The following is a 21,540-nucleotide window of genomic DNA, read 5'->3' as shown; positions in this document are numbered from 1 at the left end:
CCCCAGAAAGTGGAGGGGAAAATCGCCCCGCCGGTAGCGTAGTGGTTATCGCAGCAGACCAGTATTCTGGAGGCCGTGGGTTCGGATCCCACCGAGCGGGCATTTTGTCTCCACTTTCTTTCTTTCCAAATTCTTTATCTGTTTCAGTGACCTACCACATCCTCCCCTTTGCTGTCCGAGGTTTTCTTGACTGCCAACTCTTATTGCTGTGTTATTTTCAACGAGCCCCTCATTTCCTATTCTGATTGGCTACATGCATAGCGAGGGCCTCTGTTCAGGCAGTCTTGGTGCCATAGGAAGCTTAAGAGGGTTCAACGCTGGTCGACCACTCTGGACATGTCGTACAAACTCGAGTCACTGCCCGGGTGTTAAAAAGAAGGTCCCCTTCACCCCAAGTAGTTTGAGTGGCGCTGGCTACCACCCCCAAGCACAGGAAACAAAAATACCTAAACATAAATACCCCAGAAAGTGGAGGGGAAAATCCCCCCGCCAGTAGCGTAGTGGTTACCACACAAGACCGGTATTCTGGAGGTCGTGGGTTCGGATCCCACCTGGCGGACACTTTTTCTCCAGTTTCCTCTTTCCAAATTCTTTATCTGTTTCAGTGACCTACCACATCCTCCCTTTTGCTGTCCGAGGTTTTCTTGACTGCCAACTGTTATTCCTGTGTTATTTTCAACGAGCCCCTCATTTCCTAGTCTGGTTCGCAATATATATATATATATATATATATATATATATATATATATATATATATATATATATATACGGTCGAACAAAAGAAGTTTCCAATGGTCCAGAAAAAATATCAAAAAGTAGAGTCCGACGCAAGTCTCAAAAAACAAAAACAAACATGTTTACTAACGTTTCGACTGGTGGTCCAGTCTTCATCGGTGAAGACTGGACCACCAGTCGAAACGTTAGTAAACATGTTTGTTTTTGTTTTTTGAGACTTGCGTCGGACTCTACTTTTTGATATATATATATATATATATATATATATATATATATATATATATATATATATATATATATATATATATATATATATATATATATACAGAAAGAAAAACACGCGCCCAGAGGGGGGACCGAACCCACGCCTTTCGATTAGATCTCGAATGCCTTACCAATTCGGCTATCTGGGCGACTGTGTTCTCCTTCACTTTCTGGGGTGTTTATATTTACTATAACTGTATCTGAAGCTTGAGTGTGGTAGCCAGCGCCACTCAGACTACACGGGGAGAAGGGAACCTTCTTTTTAACCCCCGGGGCGTGACGCGAACGTCTACAGCCTGTCATAAGCGGGTAACTGGCGGGAAACCCTCTTATGCTACCTTGGCATCAAGGCTGCGAGAACCGAGGCCCTCGCTAAGCTTTCGCACGATAATAGGGTTTAGAAATTAGGGGCTCGTTAGGGAATACAGAAAGAAATGCCGGCAGTCTACAACGCCAAAGAAGGCATAGGGGGATGGTTAGACTAGTTTTTACCGTTAGTGACGTTGCATTATTTTTTTTATTAATTACGGGAGAAAGAAAGAAAGAAAAACGCGCCCAGAGTGGGGACCGAACCCACGCCTTTCCATTAGATCTCGAATGCCTTACGAATATATATATATATATATATATATATATGTAGCGAATCAGAATAGGAAATGAGGGGCTCGTTGAAAATAACACAGAAATAAGGGTTGGCAGTCGAGAAAACCTCGGAAAGCAAAGGGGAGGATGTGGGAGATCATTGAAACAGATTAAGAATTTGGAAAGAAAGAAAGAAAGTGAAGAAAAAATGCCCGCCAGGTGGGATCCGAACCCACGACCTCCAGAATACCGGTCTGGTGCGATAACCACTACGCTACCGGCGGGGCGATTTTCCCATTCACTTTCTGGGGTATTTATGTTAGGTATGTTTGTTTCCTGTGCTTGGGGGTGGTATATTTATATATATATATATATATATTTATATATATATATATATAAATATATATATATATATATATATATATATATATATATATATATATATATATATATATATATATATATATATATATAATACAGAAATAAGAACATGTGTAGCAGAGCTTCGAATACAAACCGAGTTATTCTGGACCCATCGCTAGCAAACACTGTTGCAAAACCATTCTTGACCACTTGTTTCGAATAAGCAGTTAGTGCGAAGTATAATATAGAGACTTTCTGGCAATGTGGGTCATTTAAGTTCAAGTAAGAGAAGTAGAATACACTGTGAACGCTAAATAACTGCCTCCTGGAAAAGCGGCGTTTTTCCAAAATATCTGTATAGTCAGAGCAGCTGCTAATGGGGCTAGCCTTGTTTTTGGTATACCGCCGTGGTTTAGACTAATGGCGGGTGTTTCTAATCGCACTTGCGCGTAACGACAGCAACTCGCTTAGAGAACACTCAAACTGCCTGGCAAACAAAATAAAAGCTAAAAATGGGTCGTTAAAACTTCGAATTGCTCACATTGGGCGATTTTAACACCGCAGCTGTTTGGGCCGAGCGTTTTGCGTCAGTTCACAAAAACACCTCGAAGTGTGAGGGAAAGTTGTGAGCGGGCAAGGAGCCCACGAGCAGGTGTTGGGAATGCGCGCCTCAAGAAAAATGAAATGTGGTTAGGCTGGTCCCGAGAATCGAATTTGCTGCTTTTACGCCGTGAAAGCGGCGCCCCACCCACTGGGCCACCCGAAAAGCACGAGGGGTATGGCGTTATCAACGGCGGCAAACAGCACATGGGCAGCCAGTCGGAAAGAAAAAAAAGGTAGTGTTTGCACGCAGTGCGCCACACCTACAAGAAAAAAAGGCGAGATATAAATTTTTACAAGTATTATGCCGAGCGGGTTAGTTTTGATATGAAAAAAAAAAACTAAACCTGCTAACGAATTTAAGCGCTCATAGCGTGGAAAAACGATTCCATCTTGCCTTCTCAGGCTGCCTCCTTACGAGACGGGAGGTCTAATGCACACATGTGTTTGGAGGCTGGAAATAGATAACAAAAAGTATTAAAAAAAGCGATAACCTTACCCCATAAATTAAGCACAATAGCAAAAAATTAAGAGACCAGCGCCGCAGGAAACAAAAAAGAAACGAACACAGGGATAAAACGCACCCGTGGTTGAAATCCAACCCGGTTCCTCGCGTTGTGAAACCGGCTCTATGCGACTGCGTTCGTGACGTGATCTCTCGCGTGCTGTTCTCGTCGCCAGTTCCCGTTCGCTCACGCCTGAATTGAGGATCACAGACGCCCATCTTGCGGAGCCGGTTGCCGCGTGTTCTGGCGCATGCTAACACAGTTCATCTTGGGAGAGATGTGAAAGTCTGCGAGCAAAACGATCCGGGCCTGCCAGCCACGGAGAACTTACCAACACCAAGTACGGAAACATATATCAGGTGCCACAGCCGGGCCTGCGACGTAGGGAGCGCGGCCTCCAGCTCTACGGTTTCTCCAGCCTTGCACCACTAGGCGCCGCTTGCAGTATCTACTACAAGCGGCGCCATTATTCTAGTGAGCCAGATCAAAAAGTTGAGTTTTTAAAATTTTTATTTTGATGGGCAATCTGCAATGCATTTTTACAGCACCCGTTCTGATATCTGGAACTGAAACGTGACAACATTGTGGCCAGTGTTCTGTCAAGATACCATTAGCACCGCTAACAATGTGGCACTGGTGGAGTCGCCACAAGATTTCATAAAACCTATAGGCTTATTATTCACGTTAGCTTGTTCATAAAACAGCACAGAGAAGATTTGTAAACAAATAATCCAACCAGAACAAATTCTAGAATGTGTACGCCATGTTATCGGTGTTTCCCGACGAATTATATGAATTTTGTTCCGACAGAAATGTATTCGAAAGCGCCGCTTCTCTCGAACCTTCCTCCCCACCGTGTTATTGATAAAATTGTGAGTTACCTATACTGCAAATATTTGGCATGTATCCTAATAATGTACTTCTCCGTCTGAAACGTGAGGAAATAAATTATCCTTCAAAAATTGTAAACTCAGGCAGTGATAGTTGTTTGGCCGTAATATACAGTAACCGCAGTTTATAAGCGCATAGACTATTATTTCGGTTTTCGCGGGGAACACACCACGCACTGTCGTCGCCTACTCGCAAACTGATAGTGTGATACCATACATGCAAAAAGCTACGTGAATTTGGGCCGGGGTTATTGGGCAGCGGAAAAGACTGCGATATTTTTGAGCAAGACCTATCTTAAATGCGTTTTTACTCAAAATGTTTATGCAATGCATCAGACAATAAAAAGCGGCTGAGGACTAAGACATGTTTACAACCCATTTGAAGTGGAGAAAGACCAAGGTCCTGTACTTGTACCGCCATTTGTCTTCGAATCACACTAACTCGTCGGGAAAAAACGTTAACGACCGCAATTGCACATCAAAACACGCCAGAGAAAAGCGTCGTAGAAGTTATGTTGGGCAATGACAAGCCCACTCGGGATGTACTTGTTCTTTCGGACAAAACACTGGTATATTAGCGGTACCCGGGAATCCGACGGGGCACGTATGATTACCGAGGCGAGCAAGCGTATATTTACGTGGAAAGAGGGGCCTCTACCAACGGCCCTCTTGACGATACTGGGATGACAGCAGTGTGCTGTATGGAGCGTTGGTCGCTAAGTGTAGTGCATGTGTCACTCGCTTAAGCGAACATAACTCACTTTCTGTTCCTGAAAAAGAAATGCAGCGATCTGCGGACGCGGCCTGCCTATTTTCGGTTTGATGTGACAGGTGTCGCAATTGCACCTTGAGTTCTTGAAAACTTCGAGTTTTCTGTTGGCGGATAAAGAGGTGCTGATGGCTCACCTGAAAGAGTTCTCAAATGTAAACGAGGTAAAAGAAAATATGCGAAAGCTGTAGCCACTGTGCGATACCGCCTCGAAAAAAAACTACCATTGAAGAACCTAAAAAGAAAGACCACGTCAAAGACTCTTACTTGATTTAGTACTTATTCGAAACAAGCTCAACGACCGAAAGTCCGAGACAGTTTAAGTGGAAAAGGTTTTACTTTTTAGTCTGTACAAATGCTACTGTACCAGAACGACTATTGGCGAAAAAGGCGAGTGTTTTTACGGTTACTGCTCAGCTTATCTGACCATAAAGGATTTACAGAGGGATAAGAGTCTGACTGAGTTGTGTGCTAAGGTGCGTTGACACTAAGGCGCAAAGTCTGGCGCGACGTCTGTACGAATAATCCCACCCGTAGCTAGTGCTCAACGACAACAGCTACAGCAAATTGGTCGGTGGCCTATAACAAGAATATAACAAGTAGAAAACAGTACTGAAATTCCCTTGGGAAAGATTGGAGATCGCAGCTTCGAATGTTCCCTTGCGTCTCTTTCTCTTTAGTCCTTGTTTTAAGCTCGTCTCTAAGCGACAGTAAATCAGTTGTAAGCCTGGTCTGTGTCTTGTCACTACTTTGGCGCATGGCATTTTTGTCTTTTTTGGACTAATACGCCGTGAAGAGAAAACTCTCCCTACGGTGCAGCCAACGTTTGTTAGAAAAAATAGGTAACATTGCCATTATCTTTACACTTTATTCGTGCTTGTACCAATATTGGACGTGTAGCGGCTGCGCCCATGTTATCCACAATGAAACGATACAGCAAAATAGGAAATTTAAATGGAAGCCTTTAACATAAACTCATACTTTACTACTTTAAAGCTTGCCGCCGCGGTGGCTCATTGGCAAAGTCGTTGCGCTGCTGAGTCCAAGGTCGTGGGTTCTATCACGGCCGCGGTTGCTGCTGTATGTGATGGAAGCGAAAACGCCCGTGTGTCTACATGTAGACACACGTTATAGATTCCCAGGTGGTCGAAATTATTCCGGAGCCCTCTACTACGGCGCGCCTCATTGCCCAGGTTCACCTTGGACTCGTTAAACCCCACAATCAATCAAAAAACCACTTTAAAACCAAATAATGTCTTTTTTGACGAGTGAAAGCTTGGGCTAACATGCACAAACAGGCGCGTTACGGCGTAGATGCTGGCTGAAGGTATCCTTACAAAGCAGGAGCCGGCCATTATCTAATTCACCCTCTTTTGGACACGCGCGTTTTTAGCTGATTATTTAGCGTAAGGTAAATAATCATTTAGCTAGTAATCATGATTTCAGTAACCTGGCTTGCTGGCTCGTTTTGTGAACTCGTAGATGACCACGCTGTGCGCTCGTACACCCGCGTAAGCGCGTTTTTTGCAACACAGGTATTATGCCGACAAGGATCCCACAATCGGTACCTGTCGATGCCGCCGAAGTAAATTTTGATAATAAATGATACCCCTAATCCAAAGAAGGCTACACATTTAAACGCAATACTGGAAAATGGCGTTTGGCTGTATTGTCGTTTTTGTAGATAAAATGCCTTCCATCCACAATGGTCTCGTGAGTACTGTAGTTTCGAGTCGTCCAAACGCAAAAATGTTGTATAAAGATATAAGTGCTGAGGTTATAAATAACTGTCAGTAATAACTCTAATAACTGCTCGGGTTATAGCAGTAATAACTGCTCGGGTTATTAAACTAATCATCTTATGGAGATTGACAAGATTGCCCCCCCCCCCCCAAAAAAAAAAAAAAACGAAAAATCTCCAGAGTTCGCCGTAATCGTGGCAATATTTGCTCCGAATGAGAAAGACGCGTCCTAGCGAACACTCCTCTAAGGTGATGTACGATGATTATCACTTCCAAAAAAAAAGAAGGAAGCTCACACTTACATCAATAACGACGGTGCTAGGACTGTTGTGGCAGCGAAGCAGAAGCAAATCGGGTGCAATCGTGGAATTAGGCAGTTTTAGAAAAGGGTTAGCCGGCGTCGGGGGCCCCCAAGAAGTTAGGAGAACGCAAACGCAACCCGCTCGCGCGCGGCGAGTTTTAAAAGACGGGCAACCCCAACAGCCCGCAACCGTTTTGCGTTGCTCGCGTCGGCTCGGGTGTTGGGAACTTTAGCTTAGCACTGTTCCGGATATTTGATGGCAGCTATCTGTGCAACTGCGAATGACACTCCTTAACACAACTTTTCACCGCACTTATCATCCCCTTTCTCGCATGTGGAACTTTATTTCCGCCATAATTGCGGTTTGAGCGATCGGTGACCAAGACATCTGCCGTGGCCGGTTTCGATGCTTCCGCGGAAATAACGCCATCCGTCGGGCGCTCGCCGCACCTCGCACCGTGCGGCCCGGTCGGACCGCCGAAACTCCGCGGCCGTTCCGCGTAGGCTTAGCATCGCGGCAGATATCTGATCGCCGCTTTTAAAATCAGCGCTTATAACAATCCCTAGCACAATTTTTTACCACACTAACATCTACTTTCTCGCATGTGGAACTTCTTTTCCGCGATTAGATTGACTGGAAGATTGGCGACAAGCTTTAGATACCGTGGTCTGCGCCGGTTCCAGCCGCTTAACGGGCCGAGCGGGGAGGCGTGGCCGGCGTGTGCGGGGACTCTTTCCGAGGGCAGAAAACGCTTCACGACTGCCTGTTTTATCCACTACTGGTGAACGACGTTAGAAATCTACAAATTAGGCTCAGCGATCGTCGTAGTTGATCGGGTGCATCGGGAAACGAGCCGCAAGTTTCGCTTCCGCCATGGTCACGCGCAATCTCGCTGGCTGCGAGAGCGACGCAACAACGCAAGCTCCAGCTTTGGGGGGGCTGCTATTTGAGCAAAATAGCGTGCGCTGAAAACGCAAACCCGAAATCCCAAGGACGGCTTGGGTCCTGCGCATACGCAGTACGGCGCCCCAAGATGCTTGGGTGCCCCAGAGTGTCGGGGCCCCCTATTCCAAAACTCCATATTAAACCGTCGTTATGGTTGTGATGGTTGCGTACAGCTTCGATACCTTCAAGTCTGACGTGATAGAGTGAGCTTCCTTCTTTTTTTTCTTTGATAACGCATATGCACCAAGCACAAGATTAAACAGCTGTGCTGTTGAAAGTAAAAATCTGGCAAAAGGAGCCTTGCGAAACTAACATCTAGCTGGTGTGGCTTTTATAAGCCGGTAAAAAATTTCACAAACATCAGACGAGCTCGTTCCATACACGGCTGAACTAAATGCCTTTCAAGTGCTAAATTGCTCTAGACACTATTTACCCTTCCTCGGGAGCGGGAAATAAGGCACAACATGCGGGAGAAAACTGTTACATACAATGAATGTGGACAGGTTAATAGGATACAAGCGTCCAAACGGGGATCGGCGGTGAAGCAGACTTTTTGCCCTGTCTTATTTGTGCCAAATGTCGTTTTTTGTTTTTTTTCACGCATAAATATGGCACAAAACTATCAGAGTAAAGCAAACGCCCCGCTTTCAAAACGGGTATGCGAATTAACAACATTGCAGGAGCGAGAGCATAGCATATATAAGAGGAGAGTAAAGTAAGTCTCCAAGCAGAAAAAAAAGTCATCACCCTCGCTCTTGCGCGCAGCTGTTTAAAATTAATGTCATCTTCTGCAAAATGACCTCATATGAATGCGATGTAGCAAACCTCTAGTGTCCAATCTCCGTACTAAGTGACGCTTACCCTCAAGCCGTACAGTGTCAATGCGAACTAATATGGCCACTAATGTTACGCACAGACGTGCCTGGTTACACTATGTCGCTGTCATTCATATTGCGGATAGGCGTTCTCATTGTTGGGAAGCCTGGATATGGCGTTAAGCACCTTTTTTCTGGCACTTATTCTCCACGCCCCAATGACACAAAAGTTCGGCTCTATACGGATTTCATCACTTTATGCGAAAGCACTGACAGCTGTCTCGCCTGTCAATTGGAAGTGCCATGAGGCGGCCTGGTTCTTCGCGTGCGACTGCAGATTGTGACAAGGCAATGTGATCCCACTTTAGCGCTAAGTTCGGTCACTGAAGTGTGTCACTTCTGCCACAGCATTACCAGCCCCTAGCCCTTCCTCTGCTTCCCCTTTGGATGTTCCCGACCATGAAAATAGTGACCACAGTTCCCGGAATCACACGCGAAGGGCCTATTCCGCCTGTCGCTCTAAGAGTTTTTGCCCATTAATATATCCATCACATGTATGAAGTACACACACATTCATACACTGACGGATCGGTGTCACCCACACCATCCACTGTTGCGGTGTGGATACTTTCATCACGCACCATCCTCAGTGACATGCTCAGCCACAAAACGTCATCTACGGCTACCGAACATCCAGCTGTGTGGCTGGCCTTGGCTTATACCATCGAGCAGCCTGCACGCGTGTGGGGCGCCTTCACGAACTCTCGGGCTGCGCTGCAATGTTTGGCGTCTATGCCGAAAGATCAGCTTCTGCTTGATGTACATGGTTTGCATGTTCAAGCTCTACAGGCGCACCATCAAATAACACTCTAGTGGCTCCCTGCTGATTGCGCAATGACTTCAAATATGAAGGCGGGTGCTCGCATTCTTGGCGCATAATCAACGTGGACCTCAAACACTGGTGCAATTTTCTCCGAAAGATGCTTCAGCACTTGAATCCCGTGTGGCATGGAGCGTGCAGCGATCGATTTGGGCAGGCACATCCCATCATTACGCGCCCCTCTACTCTATCGACCCACACTGTATTTTAGCATGCCAACTTTATATTCATGCATGATGAAGCAGCACTCCACCGTATGCGGTTGAAGGCCGCCGACACACGATACTTTTGCCACAAAATCAACCAATCCGTTTCGCCACTGGGCCCACAGTGGGATGTGCCTGAAGATTTGCAACACCTTATCTGTGATTTTGCGTGGTTTAGTACGCAAAGAGTGCCTCACGCAGTGTCTTTGGGCTGGTTGCTTTCCGTAGGACTAGAACTGAGAAATGTTTTAGGTCCTTGGAATTCCTCCAAATGTGCCTGTCGTGTTACAAAAGCCCTATTGGCGTACCTAAAAGAGAGAAGTCTTGATCAGACTTTGGAAATACTTAAACTCATATATATTCCTTCTCATTACGAAGTCATTGCCACCGCATTCATCAGGCGTAGCAAGCCAGGCAGCTTAGTTCGGCTGACATCGCCAGTTTCATTAAAGATTGTTCGCTCTCTCTTTCCCGAATTCCATAACAGCAGTGATTGGGTAGCGGCATCATCGAAATCGTCACCATCAGCGCCACTATCATCATCATCCGCATTCTTTGACAATCGCCATCAGTGGACTGGGGTGGCGCGTGACACGGTTGGAACGGGACTCAGCAGCTGGGCGGCCGTTCGTTGTGGCCGGGCCTACGTGGCCTAAATAAATGTGGGAAGCCGCATCCGCTTCATGCCCGCTTCCTACAATTGTATCCCGAGAGGCGGGCACAAGTAAGTCATTTCACAATGAAGATACCTTGAACTGGCTGGGCTCAAAGAATCCTACAGGCCTTTTACAAAAGACACATGGTAACAAAAAAAATGCAAGATGCAGTAAATACGGTGCACAGACGCCGCTGTTCCCAGCGGCAATACATAATAGCCTACATACCGTAATTTGTTGCCCGCATACAAATTCTAGAGCAGACAAGCACGTGCCGGAAAAATGGCAGCATCTCCCCTCCGTGGATGATGACGAGGGTGCGGAGTACGGGGACTCGCAATGACATCCAAGTTGCGCCCTGAGTGACATCTGATTTGCGCCCCGACCGTCATTCGATTTGAGCTGTGAGTTGCACCTTGATTATTCACAGCTCAAATCGAATTTCGCTTGAGTTTCGCTTGATGGGGGTGTGCGCACGGATGGGCACGGACGGACATTCGGAGGTCGTAAGGTACTTCGCGCCGTTATAGGCGAGTGAGTAAGCCGTTTGACTCTCGGGTACTTACTAACGGTCGTAGCTCAGTGGTTAAGATGACTGGCACTAATTCTGTCTGATCTACCAGGCACACGCTCGAATCCTGCCGGTGCCTGTGTTATTTTAAATGCTATGCGCACGGACACGGACGGGCATTTTGCGGTACTAAGGTACTCCGCAACTAAACAAGGCAACGAGTACATTCTTTCACATAGCTCTGACCTTAATGCACCGCCGTAGAGAAACCACGCAGACGTTAGCAATACCGGTAGCCGAGCAGCCCTGGGAAAGAACCCGCATTATTATACATTATAACCCGCATGTGCAGCCTACTTCGTTGATTATTGTGCACTGTTACAAGTGCCGATAGGAAACCTCAGAGTACATTCTGAAAATTTTAGTTCGGAAGTTGTTATATAACCTAGAAAGAAATAAAGATTCAAGCAATTCCACTAGAACATCAAAAGACATAGAAAATCAATCTCAGAGTCTTTGATCTCTCATCTCAAAGCATTTTATCTACCTTCTTTTAGTTTTCAGAGTACCGCAAATTAATCACACTACTGCTCCTTTCCATTGTACGCAGGCATATTCTTTCTGTGCTATTAATTTTTGCAAGATTGTGGTCTTGCCAGTTGGCGCGAGGGGGATGCTAGGTAATAACATTCTGTGTAATAACTGTGTTAGCGATGCACGCCAACATTTAAAAGACAAGCAGTGTGTGTTGCGACCCCCAGCACTGTTGGAAATTTGGTGGGATTCAGCCTAGCTTTATTATTCACAGTAAACATCTAATTTATACTTTACGCCGCTAACAAATTGCAGTAATAGAGTTCTTACCGTCGTTGCAATAGGACGTCATTTAGCCCATCTAATTTACTTTGGTGAATAGAATGACCAACACGCCATACCAACGGCCAGGCAGTGTTGTACCTGAAAGAACCGATTTATAGGCAAGAAAATAGAAAAGAAAAACTACCCATTGGTCTATGATCACAATCTGGAGATTCGTCAGGAAACTATAAACAGATTGCACATTTTCAAAATGGGAGCACGAATTTTAAGCTTCGGCATATCTATCTTGTCAGATGACGTCCTCACTTTCCAAGGTTCACATGCTGCCTCCCATGCTCTAACACAATAAACTGCGGAATCGTACTCCGACAGTGGCGTTTGTAACTGAATTATTAAGGCTTACACAAATCACGTATCTGCGTTCACCAGTCGCCGGATATCAAATGCACAGCCAGTCGCTCCTCGCGGATTTTTTCAAACATTGTGAAATTGTATCTCGGGGTGCTTTCTTAGCGACTAAAGGTCTCATTGAGGCAATTCGCAAAGTTTGCGCTTGAGCTGGGTATGCGGTCTCACGAAGTACCTTGCCTATATCGCGTTCCATTTCCCTGGGAGCGTAGGATCCGCTTTCATTAATTGCGTCTCCGCCGGAAGCTTTATTAGCGCGGAAAAATCCTTTGTCGAATCACACCGCTGTTTTCTTCCTAAGGGGATTCTATGTAATTCGATTCGTTCGATTTAAAAGTCAGTGTGCACCGTGGTCTCGGGTGATTCATTACCTGTGCTATGCGATAAGGTCGGCGGTGCACGTTCTCGTTGCACTAATTTGGCGTCGGTGCCGCTTCTTTAGTCCCACGAGCTCCTCTGATAGAATAAATATTCACATTTCCTCTGTGCAGCGACCCAATTTATGCTAATGGTGGAGGCTTCGCCGGTTTACGGGAATTTTTCGAAGCTCTCCCACGAAGAGATTTTTTATATATTTTTCCTACTGTCGTGTCTTTAACTCAAAAATTGCGGCAAGAGTAGGAGATTTTATTTAATATTCAGTGATGGTATATAGATTTTTTAATTAAATAAATTGCGGCAAGAGTGGGAGATTTTATTTAATATTCAGTGGTAGTATATAGATTTTTTTATTTTGTTCTGCTTACGTGCCTTCAACTCAAAACTTGTAGCAACAGATGAAGATTTTGTTATTACTCAGTGATAGTTTCGAAGTAGGTTAAGCACTGTATCTATACCGAAGACTTATTAAAGTGTAAGTACATATGTTAAGTTAAGAGTTCGGAGACACCCCAGCATTTCTTTGAAGTTGTGAATTTGGAAAGCGGGAATCTCGAGTTGAACGCCTGATACGCTCTTCTTCGCCATGCTTGCTATGGCAACGCCTCTCATTTTCGAAGGGCTCCGTCCTGGCTCCGCTTGAGATGCTTTTCTTTGCTATCCGAATTGAGCCAGTCGAATGGCTTCGATCATGCTCCTACTTATTTTGCAGCCACGAAATGGGATGGTTCTGCCGCCACGTTCTGCCGCCACGAAATGGGATGGTAGGCGACGTCGTTGAGCGAATACCGGCTCGCCTATCCGCTCTTTCGGCTGCGTTCTTCCGCTCTCTCCTTCGGTGGCGTACTGACGTGGGCCACCCCTTTCGCTATTATCCGAGCTTACGTTCGCGCTGTGGAACGCATCGTGCAAATGAACGCTTCCGAAGGCGCCAATACCTGGGACTGCCGAGTTTAAGATATAAAACGCGTTCTGGTAAGGAACACTTCCGAAGGGAGCCGTTTCTGGTATGAACGCCGGACAGAGACTTTTCTTCCTATATGTGCCATTTAGGGCTGCTACCTAAAATCGTGGTGTGAGCATTTCTAACGCGAAACCAGTCGCGCATGTTGCGAAAACTTCTAAAAGGCGTCCTCAATCAGGCGTCCTACGAAATTCAACTGGGAATACGAATGTTTCATGCACAGCTTGCGCCGTTAACGATGGATTTAAACACGCGATATGCTGCTGAAATCAGGTACATGTATTTTGAAGAGCGTAAAATGATGGATATATTTTATTTAACAGTTTTAGAAATCCTTATTACATGCTCATCCCCTTAAGTAGTTCGTTAAAAATATGACGAAGGACATATATATATATATATATATATATATATATATATATATATATATATATATATATATATATATATATATATATATATATATACAGCTCAAAAAGTATTTTGTCCTGGTTCGGGTTCGATTCCCGGCCGCGGCGGCCGCTTTTCTGATGGAGGCGAAAAGCAAAAACGCCCGTGTGTACGAGATTTCGGCGCACGTTAAAGATCCCCAGGTGGTCAAAATTAATCCGGAGCCCTCCACTACGGCGCGCCTCATCGCCTGCGTTGCGTCGGCGCGTTAAACCCTACAATCGATCGATTTTGTCCTGGTTGGTGCAAACGTGATGCTTAATTCATCCGTTTTCCACAACAGCCCGCTCCCCGCTTGCTTTCAATAACAGCGTTTCTTTTCTCTTTATCTTCGAAACGTGCATGCCGCATGGGAGAAAGTACCAGCCAGGGTTGTCATAAAATTTTTAAAAATATGAAAAGGTATAAATGGAACAGCTTAGAGGAATCGTGAGTTTAAAAGAAAAGGCAGATTTACAAGCTTCTTCATTTTCCCGTGTTCAGTGCGTCGCAGTTATGGGATATCACAAAAATTCTCTTGTGGTTACCGAAGATCTTAAGAACAACAGGCCATAAGTCTGCTCTCAGCTGTACACACGCTGTTTAAAAAAGTAATAGTTTGCCGCAGAAGCGAGAACCTACGTTTCCAACCACCCAGACAACAGCCTGGCTTTACAAAAGGATATTATGTTATTTTTATTTGTCCCGGCATAGTCGATGCCAAGATAAAATTGCCCAAAATAAGTTTGCGGGACGTTTCCACTGAATCGTGACAGCTGACGCCAGCAGACGGGCGACGAGTACGCTTTACACTCCACAGGAAATATTTTAAGTTCTTTTTCTTCCGTATATGTACGTGCAACTGGCTTGAGAAATCTCCGAACATGGTCCATTCACTGAGAGCTGGGAACTGTATCCTGAAGAAGTAACAACACAACGCTTACGGAAGTTCCTTCAAAACGTACGCAGAGCGGGAGTTGCAACAAGAGGGCCCTAAAGCTTCCTCCTGTTGTCTGCGCATTCGGAAAGAAAGCTCCTCGGTGTATTAAGCATTCCTTGCGGTTTGGAATTCCGAGGGTTTCGAAACGGGGATGTCGGATTCCCTCCATGGCTTCAGCTACGTCGTGCACTGTGTGCTTTGTTTCTGCAACATCGGTCTTTATTTTATAATTGTTTAGCAAATGTTTGCTTCGGTCGACAGGAAACCCCACTCCGTCTGAAATAAATCTTCTGAGAACACGCCTCAGTGTGAGGATTTGAAGCACATCCAGGAAAAGGGAGCGGCAGTACGGGGCAGGGTATCGGGGTCTCTCAATGTGCTCCTTTTTCGCCGACCATCTGCTACGTAAATGTGGTATTATCTGATGAGATCGAAAAGAAAACGTTTCGTTTTGGTTGCTCTGGATTCCCTCGCTCATTCGCTCAGTTTTTCACTTCGGTACTTAAAACCACCAACTCGTATTTTACGCCAAGCTACTTATCCTTATATAAGGGCGAGAGCAACTAAAAAATCAATAATAGTCTGCGCATTGATGATTTTATATTTTCAGTATAGAAATTCAAATCTGGCTTCATTAATCTAGTGTTTTCAAGAGCGTTTATTTTGCCACAGGGTGTGATGAGAGGGTATGACTTTACAGCGACGAAAGTTGATTACACTAACATGACAATGCTCACTTCCTGAATGAAGGCTCGGACGGAATGATGATGGGGCCCATGTGACCATTCGATGGATGCGGATGCGTCGTCTACGGAGAAACCCGTCGCCCCAAGATGCAGCAGCCTTGTCGGACGCAAGGCGAGACAGAACCATAGCAAGTGGTGCAGGTCGCTATTGCATGGCTACCATGAAAACATTGGCAATAGGGGTTTGCAAAAGAATCTTGTAAGTGAGGCCATTGGCGATTCAACCGAAGTGTAGCATTGCAGTTGAAAACAACAAAACTTTCCAGAGTAACTAAGCTTAAAAAAATACCTGAAAACGAGCCATTGTTCTCTTTTCATACGGTAAACATGGCTGGAAATGGGCTACAATTATATTTGCGGTGAGAGCTTTATTACTGACGTTCTGCCTACGTTTTTTTTTTCGTCCGATAACGGTGTTCTTCTTTCCAACTTGATTATTTGTCCCTGCTCATATACATTTGCCCACAGATGTACAGGATTTAAAGAATTGGTTGGCAAGAATTCTGCAGGAAGGTTGCCCGGGGCATGGCCAAAGTGCTTTTAATTTTAAAGTTCCCATTTTTGACCGCGTGTCCCCCTAAATCTCTTCAATGAGTAGTAGGCTAGGCTTTTATGTTTTCTTCTAGTCTCTATCCTCGTTGATTGATTGATTGATTGATTGATTGATTGCTTGATTGATTGATTGATTGATTGATTGATTGATTGATTGATTGATTGATTGATTGATTGATTGATTGATTGATTGATTGATTGATTGATTGATTGATTGATTGATTGATTGATTGATTGATTGATTGATTGATTAAACCAGCCCCCACGAAAGAGTCGACATCGAATTTGTGGTACTAAGTTCGAAAAGCAATTACCCAATTACTGGCATTGTGACAAGAGAAATATGCCGAAAATATATGGCCCTATATCGCATAATAGCGGTTAAACTGCCTACTAGTAGGGATATAAATATATTTTGAGGTAGAAATTCGGGTAAATTCTCTGCGTTTCGCTTGTTTTCGATGGGGTTGTAGGCGTTTGTAAAATGTGGTGGAGATGTATACCTTCAATTATTTGTAATTTCTTGCACCGTACATGTGATTATAAGTGTTGACGCAGGCGAGCAATGCACCGAAATATTTACGTTCGGCCATTTAGCGGTAGAGGTTCACATACAAAAAAGAAATACTGGCGGCCTCACGTTCGCCCCTTCATTCAAGTATATCTTGGGATTCTGTCTTCCTTCCATAACAAGACTGTAATTTATGAAAAAACACGCTTACCCGATTCAGATAACAAAGTCTCGCATGTTTCCTTCGCGAACGTTAAACAGCAGCATTTGTCAAGAGCGCCGCCCAGTCGTTACTACGGCATGGGCCACAGAAAACATCCACGGTGTAACAAACATGTTCCAGCTAATTCAATTGTCGCGCGCAGTAACGCCAGGAAGAACATAACTTACGCCACCTGTTCTCTGCATCTCCGCAGCTCGGCCCATCGGAGATACGCGCAACGGCGAGAAAATCGGCATTTGTTTTCGCGGAAGCATCTGCCGCCTCATTTTTTCCGCGCTCTTTCAACGGTGATCCATGATAGATGGCGTCTGCGCCGCTTTGCATGAATGCGGTGTCCTGAATGGCACAGCGGTCTCTTCAACTTCGAAAAGCTCGGAAAAGGTTCGAGGCTTCACGACCCTCTCTTTCACGGCTATTTTTCGGCCCGAAGTTTTATTACTGTGTGACTTTTTTAGCTCGCGATGTTTACGTGCATATCGTCATTTTTCTCGATATCGATCTCAATTTCCGCCTCCAGAGGCATCGGCTGTCGCATGCACGTCCACAGACGCTCCCTTTATGGCTTCGGGCGGAGAAAGAACACCTAGCGGAGAGTTTGCTTTTACCTCCTTTTTTGCGTACAAGCCTGGGGTATACGTAGGCACGAAGTAAAAGCTGGTTGAAGGGCGGCGTCCCAGAACTTGCGCTAGAATGCCATTTTGCAACGCCCAAGCTGACTGCCCACGAACACCGGAATATACCGCGAAGTCGTGGTTAACCTGAAAATGCTCCTAATGCACTTTTTTTTCTTTGCTTATATGTTTACCTTTTCTTGCGCTTCTCACAATGCTCCGTCGAGCCTCAAATGGGCCTGTTGAGAGATGCCCTCTGCAAAAGATTCAGCTTCAATGATAAAACACATTCACGTTTATTTAAAGGCGATAAGAGTAAAAGAAAACCTTATGGGCAAGCCACAGGGAAAAAAAGTCTTGTGAGAGTGATAAAGAAACTCAGCATAGCAGCATAAAGCAAGATGTTTTCAAGCTCCTTCGCCCGTGCCGTCTACAGAAAGGTTTCCCGCGAACACGGAGTTTCTGCGACTAGCAAAATGGAATGAGACGTACCCAGGTGATGAAGAAACTAAAAATCACCAAAACACGCTTTCCGCTTTCCAAGGAGCTGAAGCGATACGGCAAGCACCACTTTTTCAGTCTGCAAGTCTGAAAAGCTCAGTGCCAACGGTGTAGCCATGGAGACCGTCACAACTAAGCAATGCGAATGCACCAAGTCCAGCAAAATGCATCCTGATGCGGACATTTTGTGCAGCGGATATGCTGCAGATGTAAGATACCTAAAAGCACCTTTTTCTGTGTGATCCGACGCTTGCAAGCTGCACTCAGTTCACATGTCGGCGCCACGTCTGAACGTAGATAAAAGCCTTGGTGTTTCGAACGTCGGACTCTGAAACTTCCGTCTTTCGCGATAGGCTTAACTGCTGTGCCCCTTCAAATCTGTTGCTACCTGTATATATTTGCAGCAAACAAAAAAAAACACTCTCACAAGATTTTCCTGTCGACAACTGCTTGTTTTATATAGAAGTTTTTTCAGAGGGATGGGGGCTTGATGGTTCACCATTGGAGTTAAAAGCAAATCTCTGAGTGTTTTTTTTTTTAAATCTTGAGAGGACCGTAGCTTTGTTCGGCTTTCCAGACGCTTTCGAAGCGTTCACTCCAAGAAAGTGCAATGCTTCCGTGCGTGCGCTTACAGTACCGCGTTATCTCTTCTTTTGCAGGGGATACCCCGCACCTGGGCTTTTTGACGACGTCGATCTTCAAATACTGGACAACATACTGTGGAGCTACGACCGAAGGATAACTCCCGGTCATCATTCGAGTAAGCGGTCTTCTTGGTTTCTTTCGATTTTGACACCACTCTTTTTCACTGAGCCCATCGAAGTGCACAAGAAACACTTTGTATTTATTACACGGTTAGACGAGGTATCAGCCAATGAATCTCTTATGGTATATGCGTGTTAGACCACTTTCCATTAATTACATGGAATATTACCAACGTACATTTTTGTTATCTTCTAAATCGCTGCATGCCGCACGAGTTTAGTGGTAACTTGGGAGCTGATAGGTTTTGTCAGGCTCATTGCCCGGTGTTGAGCACATCATTGTTATTAGATTTAGGTTGAATTTCGATAAAAAAAGAAAATGTCCGGTACCCTGCTACGTAATTGATCTTTTTTAAAAATTGTGGTTCTTTGCGTAGTTTTGAATTTCAAGCTGGTTAAAACAACCTAATTATGGCGAAGTGAAAAGTTTTAGGTCTCTGAATTTGGAAAGCGGGATTTTAATAAAAGGCTTTAAAACTGAGCCACTTGATGATTGCACCGTTTCTCTTTGTGCGCGCCTGTTTTTATGTTTAGTACGAGACGTCTCAATCTACTTATGTGCTTTAATTTTGATGGGGCAGAAGTTGATTAAAAAAGTTCGGTAAAAGACGTCGCTTTACTTAAGGGCAAACACTGGCTCACGGTTCACGGACTGCGTGGTTAGTGCCAAATCCTGCAGAACTTCTTACGCTTCAATACGCGCCATGAATAACAGTATAGAGCGATTCTGGATGGATTAATTAGAATGCATCTGTGGGGGATTGTTGAATTGAAGCGGAGCTTATATTTTCCAGATCACGCGAAGATTTTGTAAGTGAACTTTAAAGGGGCACCGACACAAAAATTTTGCATCTTGTTTTTTTTTTTTTGCTGCGATAAGTACCTAGTGACCTACTTATCACCTGTAGAAACCTCATTTGCTTCACCATGCGACGGTTGTTTAATTAGAGGCATTTTCAATGCGGCCAGTCGCAGTTTCGGTTTCACGGGTGCCGTGAACCGATGGATTTTGTGTGAACAAAGCTGACCACGTGACCGTGGGAGGGATATCACAGAGCAGAGCTGTCGTAGCACTGTCGAATCCGCATCGCCGGCAGTTTCTGCGAATGCCCCCACGTACTGATCTCGTGAGCCGCTTAATTAAAAAGCGACCATGGACGTGACGCAGGCGCTGCAAGGGCAAATGCTACCGCGGCTAAAGAACGACGCGCGACGCTCGAGACAGTGGGTGGCAAGACGTGCGCTGGGAGCAGTCAGCCGGTCTGCCTACAGATCCGCCTACAGATGTGTTCGGCTTAGCACTGCGGCGGATATTCGATTGCCGCTCTCGTAAGCGGTGCAGATGATAATTTTTAATGTAACCCGCCATCGCATCATTAACTCCTTTCTCATATAAGCTGCGATGGTTGGGACTTTGGTACAATTTCGTGCAGCGGTAACAAGCTATCACTCGAGCTTCCTGCGCCGTCCTGGGCCACTTCGCGGCCGTGGCCGCCACCTGCACAGCGACCGTGCGGCTCGCTCAGTGGGCTTTTCGTGCCTCCGGCGCGTTTTCGCGCCCAATGTAAATAAAAAAGTAATAGAAACAGAGTGCCTGGAGTCGCAGTAGAACTTTGGTCGCGTCCAGCTGCCCGATGAGCTGACGAAATCACGGCGCCTCCGCCGCCAACGATCCGGTCGTTCGTTCTCGAGAGCAGAAGCTCCGCCCTCCGGCCCTCCGATTGGAGCGGCGAGCCGGGCGAGCCGGCAAAAAACGCCGGCAGTGCGTAAGCGGCAAACACAAACTCGTGACGTGTTTGGATGTTGTTGATTTACAAAATATCCGCGGGATGTCGATTGCGCGTGGTCCTCTGCTGGCTGCTCGGTTGCGTTTCGCACACTTCAAAATTGATTTTAAATATGTTCTAGCCGGTATTCGCCGCTGATATTTTGCAGATGATGTATATGTGTTCACACCAATCTATCTCCGAAGTTATCTCGCCTTCAAAATTTTGTGTCAGTACCCCTTTAATGTTGTTAAAAAATACTACTATGTACGATATGGCCAACACTAGTTCGTTTCCACGAGGTTCAACATACGTCGAGCAAGTCATCTTTGAACCAAGGAAATGAGAAGGCACGGACCAGTAAATAGGACTGACTAAAACGGAGGATCAGCGCATCTCGGTGACCTAAATGCCGTAATTGTGTGATGTACTAGTTGGCCGCAGGGGCGTTGGCCACTGCCGCCAATGACTGCGTCGTCCATGCGGGCAGCGCGTGGCATTTTCTCACTGTTCGATTATTCTCAGTTTTTTTTTGTCTCAATTGTACGTCAACCTCAGCAATTTGACCGGACCATGGCGGCAAAAACAACCCAAATCCAGGTATTGCCGCCATTATAGCCCGAAGTGCGAGATTTCATCTCTTTTTGTGTGTGCGCAGCTATCTCGCCACTTTCACACTTTATAAACTAAACGGACTGGTTTACATATGTCCAGCTATCAATTACCTTATATACATATTTAATGAAAAGGCAATCCCTTCCTAAGGTATGCCTCAATTGGGCGCGAGGTCTGCTTTGCGCTAAACCGACGTCAACTTGCCTGCACTGTCGGGCCAGTGCTTGTGGTTGAGAAAGTTATTTGGCTACGTATGTTTCTTCTCGTACACACTGTTATAGCAAACTTTTTTTGCAACGGTGAAGTTTTCGTGAATTAGTTTTAAGTGCTAAAGATATCCACCCCAACACAAATTTATGTAATAAAACTTTTAAGTAACAAAATTAAACTTGCAAGGAATAAGCACATGGAACAATAAAGCCAAAGCTGCTGATCACGCACTTCTGAAAATAGCACACACGTTCATGACCAATGAAAATTTTGAACTCGGACAGCACCGTTTGCAATATCATGAGTCATTCCACTTCGTACAGGCGGATGACAAGAG

The 21,540-nt window shown here is 45.3% G+C and overlaps 1 protein-coding gene across 1 annotated transcript in view; it reads left to right on the top strand.

Annotated features, from left to right (window-relative positions):
* LOC144178487 (glycine receptor subunit alphaZ1-like) overlaps positions 1-21,540 on the top strand; it is a 197,109-nt gene that overhangs the window by 86,071 nt on the left and 89,498 nt on the right. The window contains exon 2 of the mRNA XM_077706386.1: positions 18,508-18,608. Within this exon, the coding sequence (XP_077562512.1) occupies positions 18,508-18,608 (101 nt within the window). The remainder of the gene's footprint in view (positions 1-18,507; positions 18,609-21,540) is intronic.

This window comes from Haemaphysalis longicornis, unplaced genomic scaffold (genome assembly GCF_048455015.1).
Source record: "Haemaphysalis longicornis isolate Haplotype H1 unplaced genomic scaffold, Haemaphysalis longicornis Haplotype H1 scaffold_4, whole genome shotgun sequence".
Classification (NCBI taxonomy): Eukaryota; Metazoa; Arthropoda; class Arachnida; order Ixodida; family Ixodidae; genus Haemaphysalis; species Haemaphysalis longicornis.
This window is presented reverse-complemented; position numbering and strand designations above follow the sequence as displayed.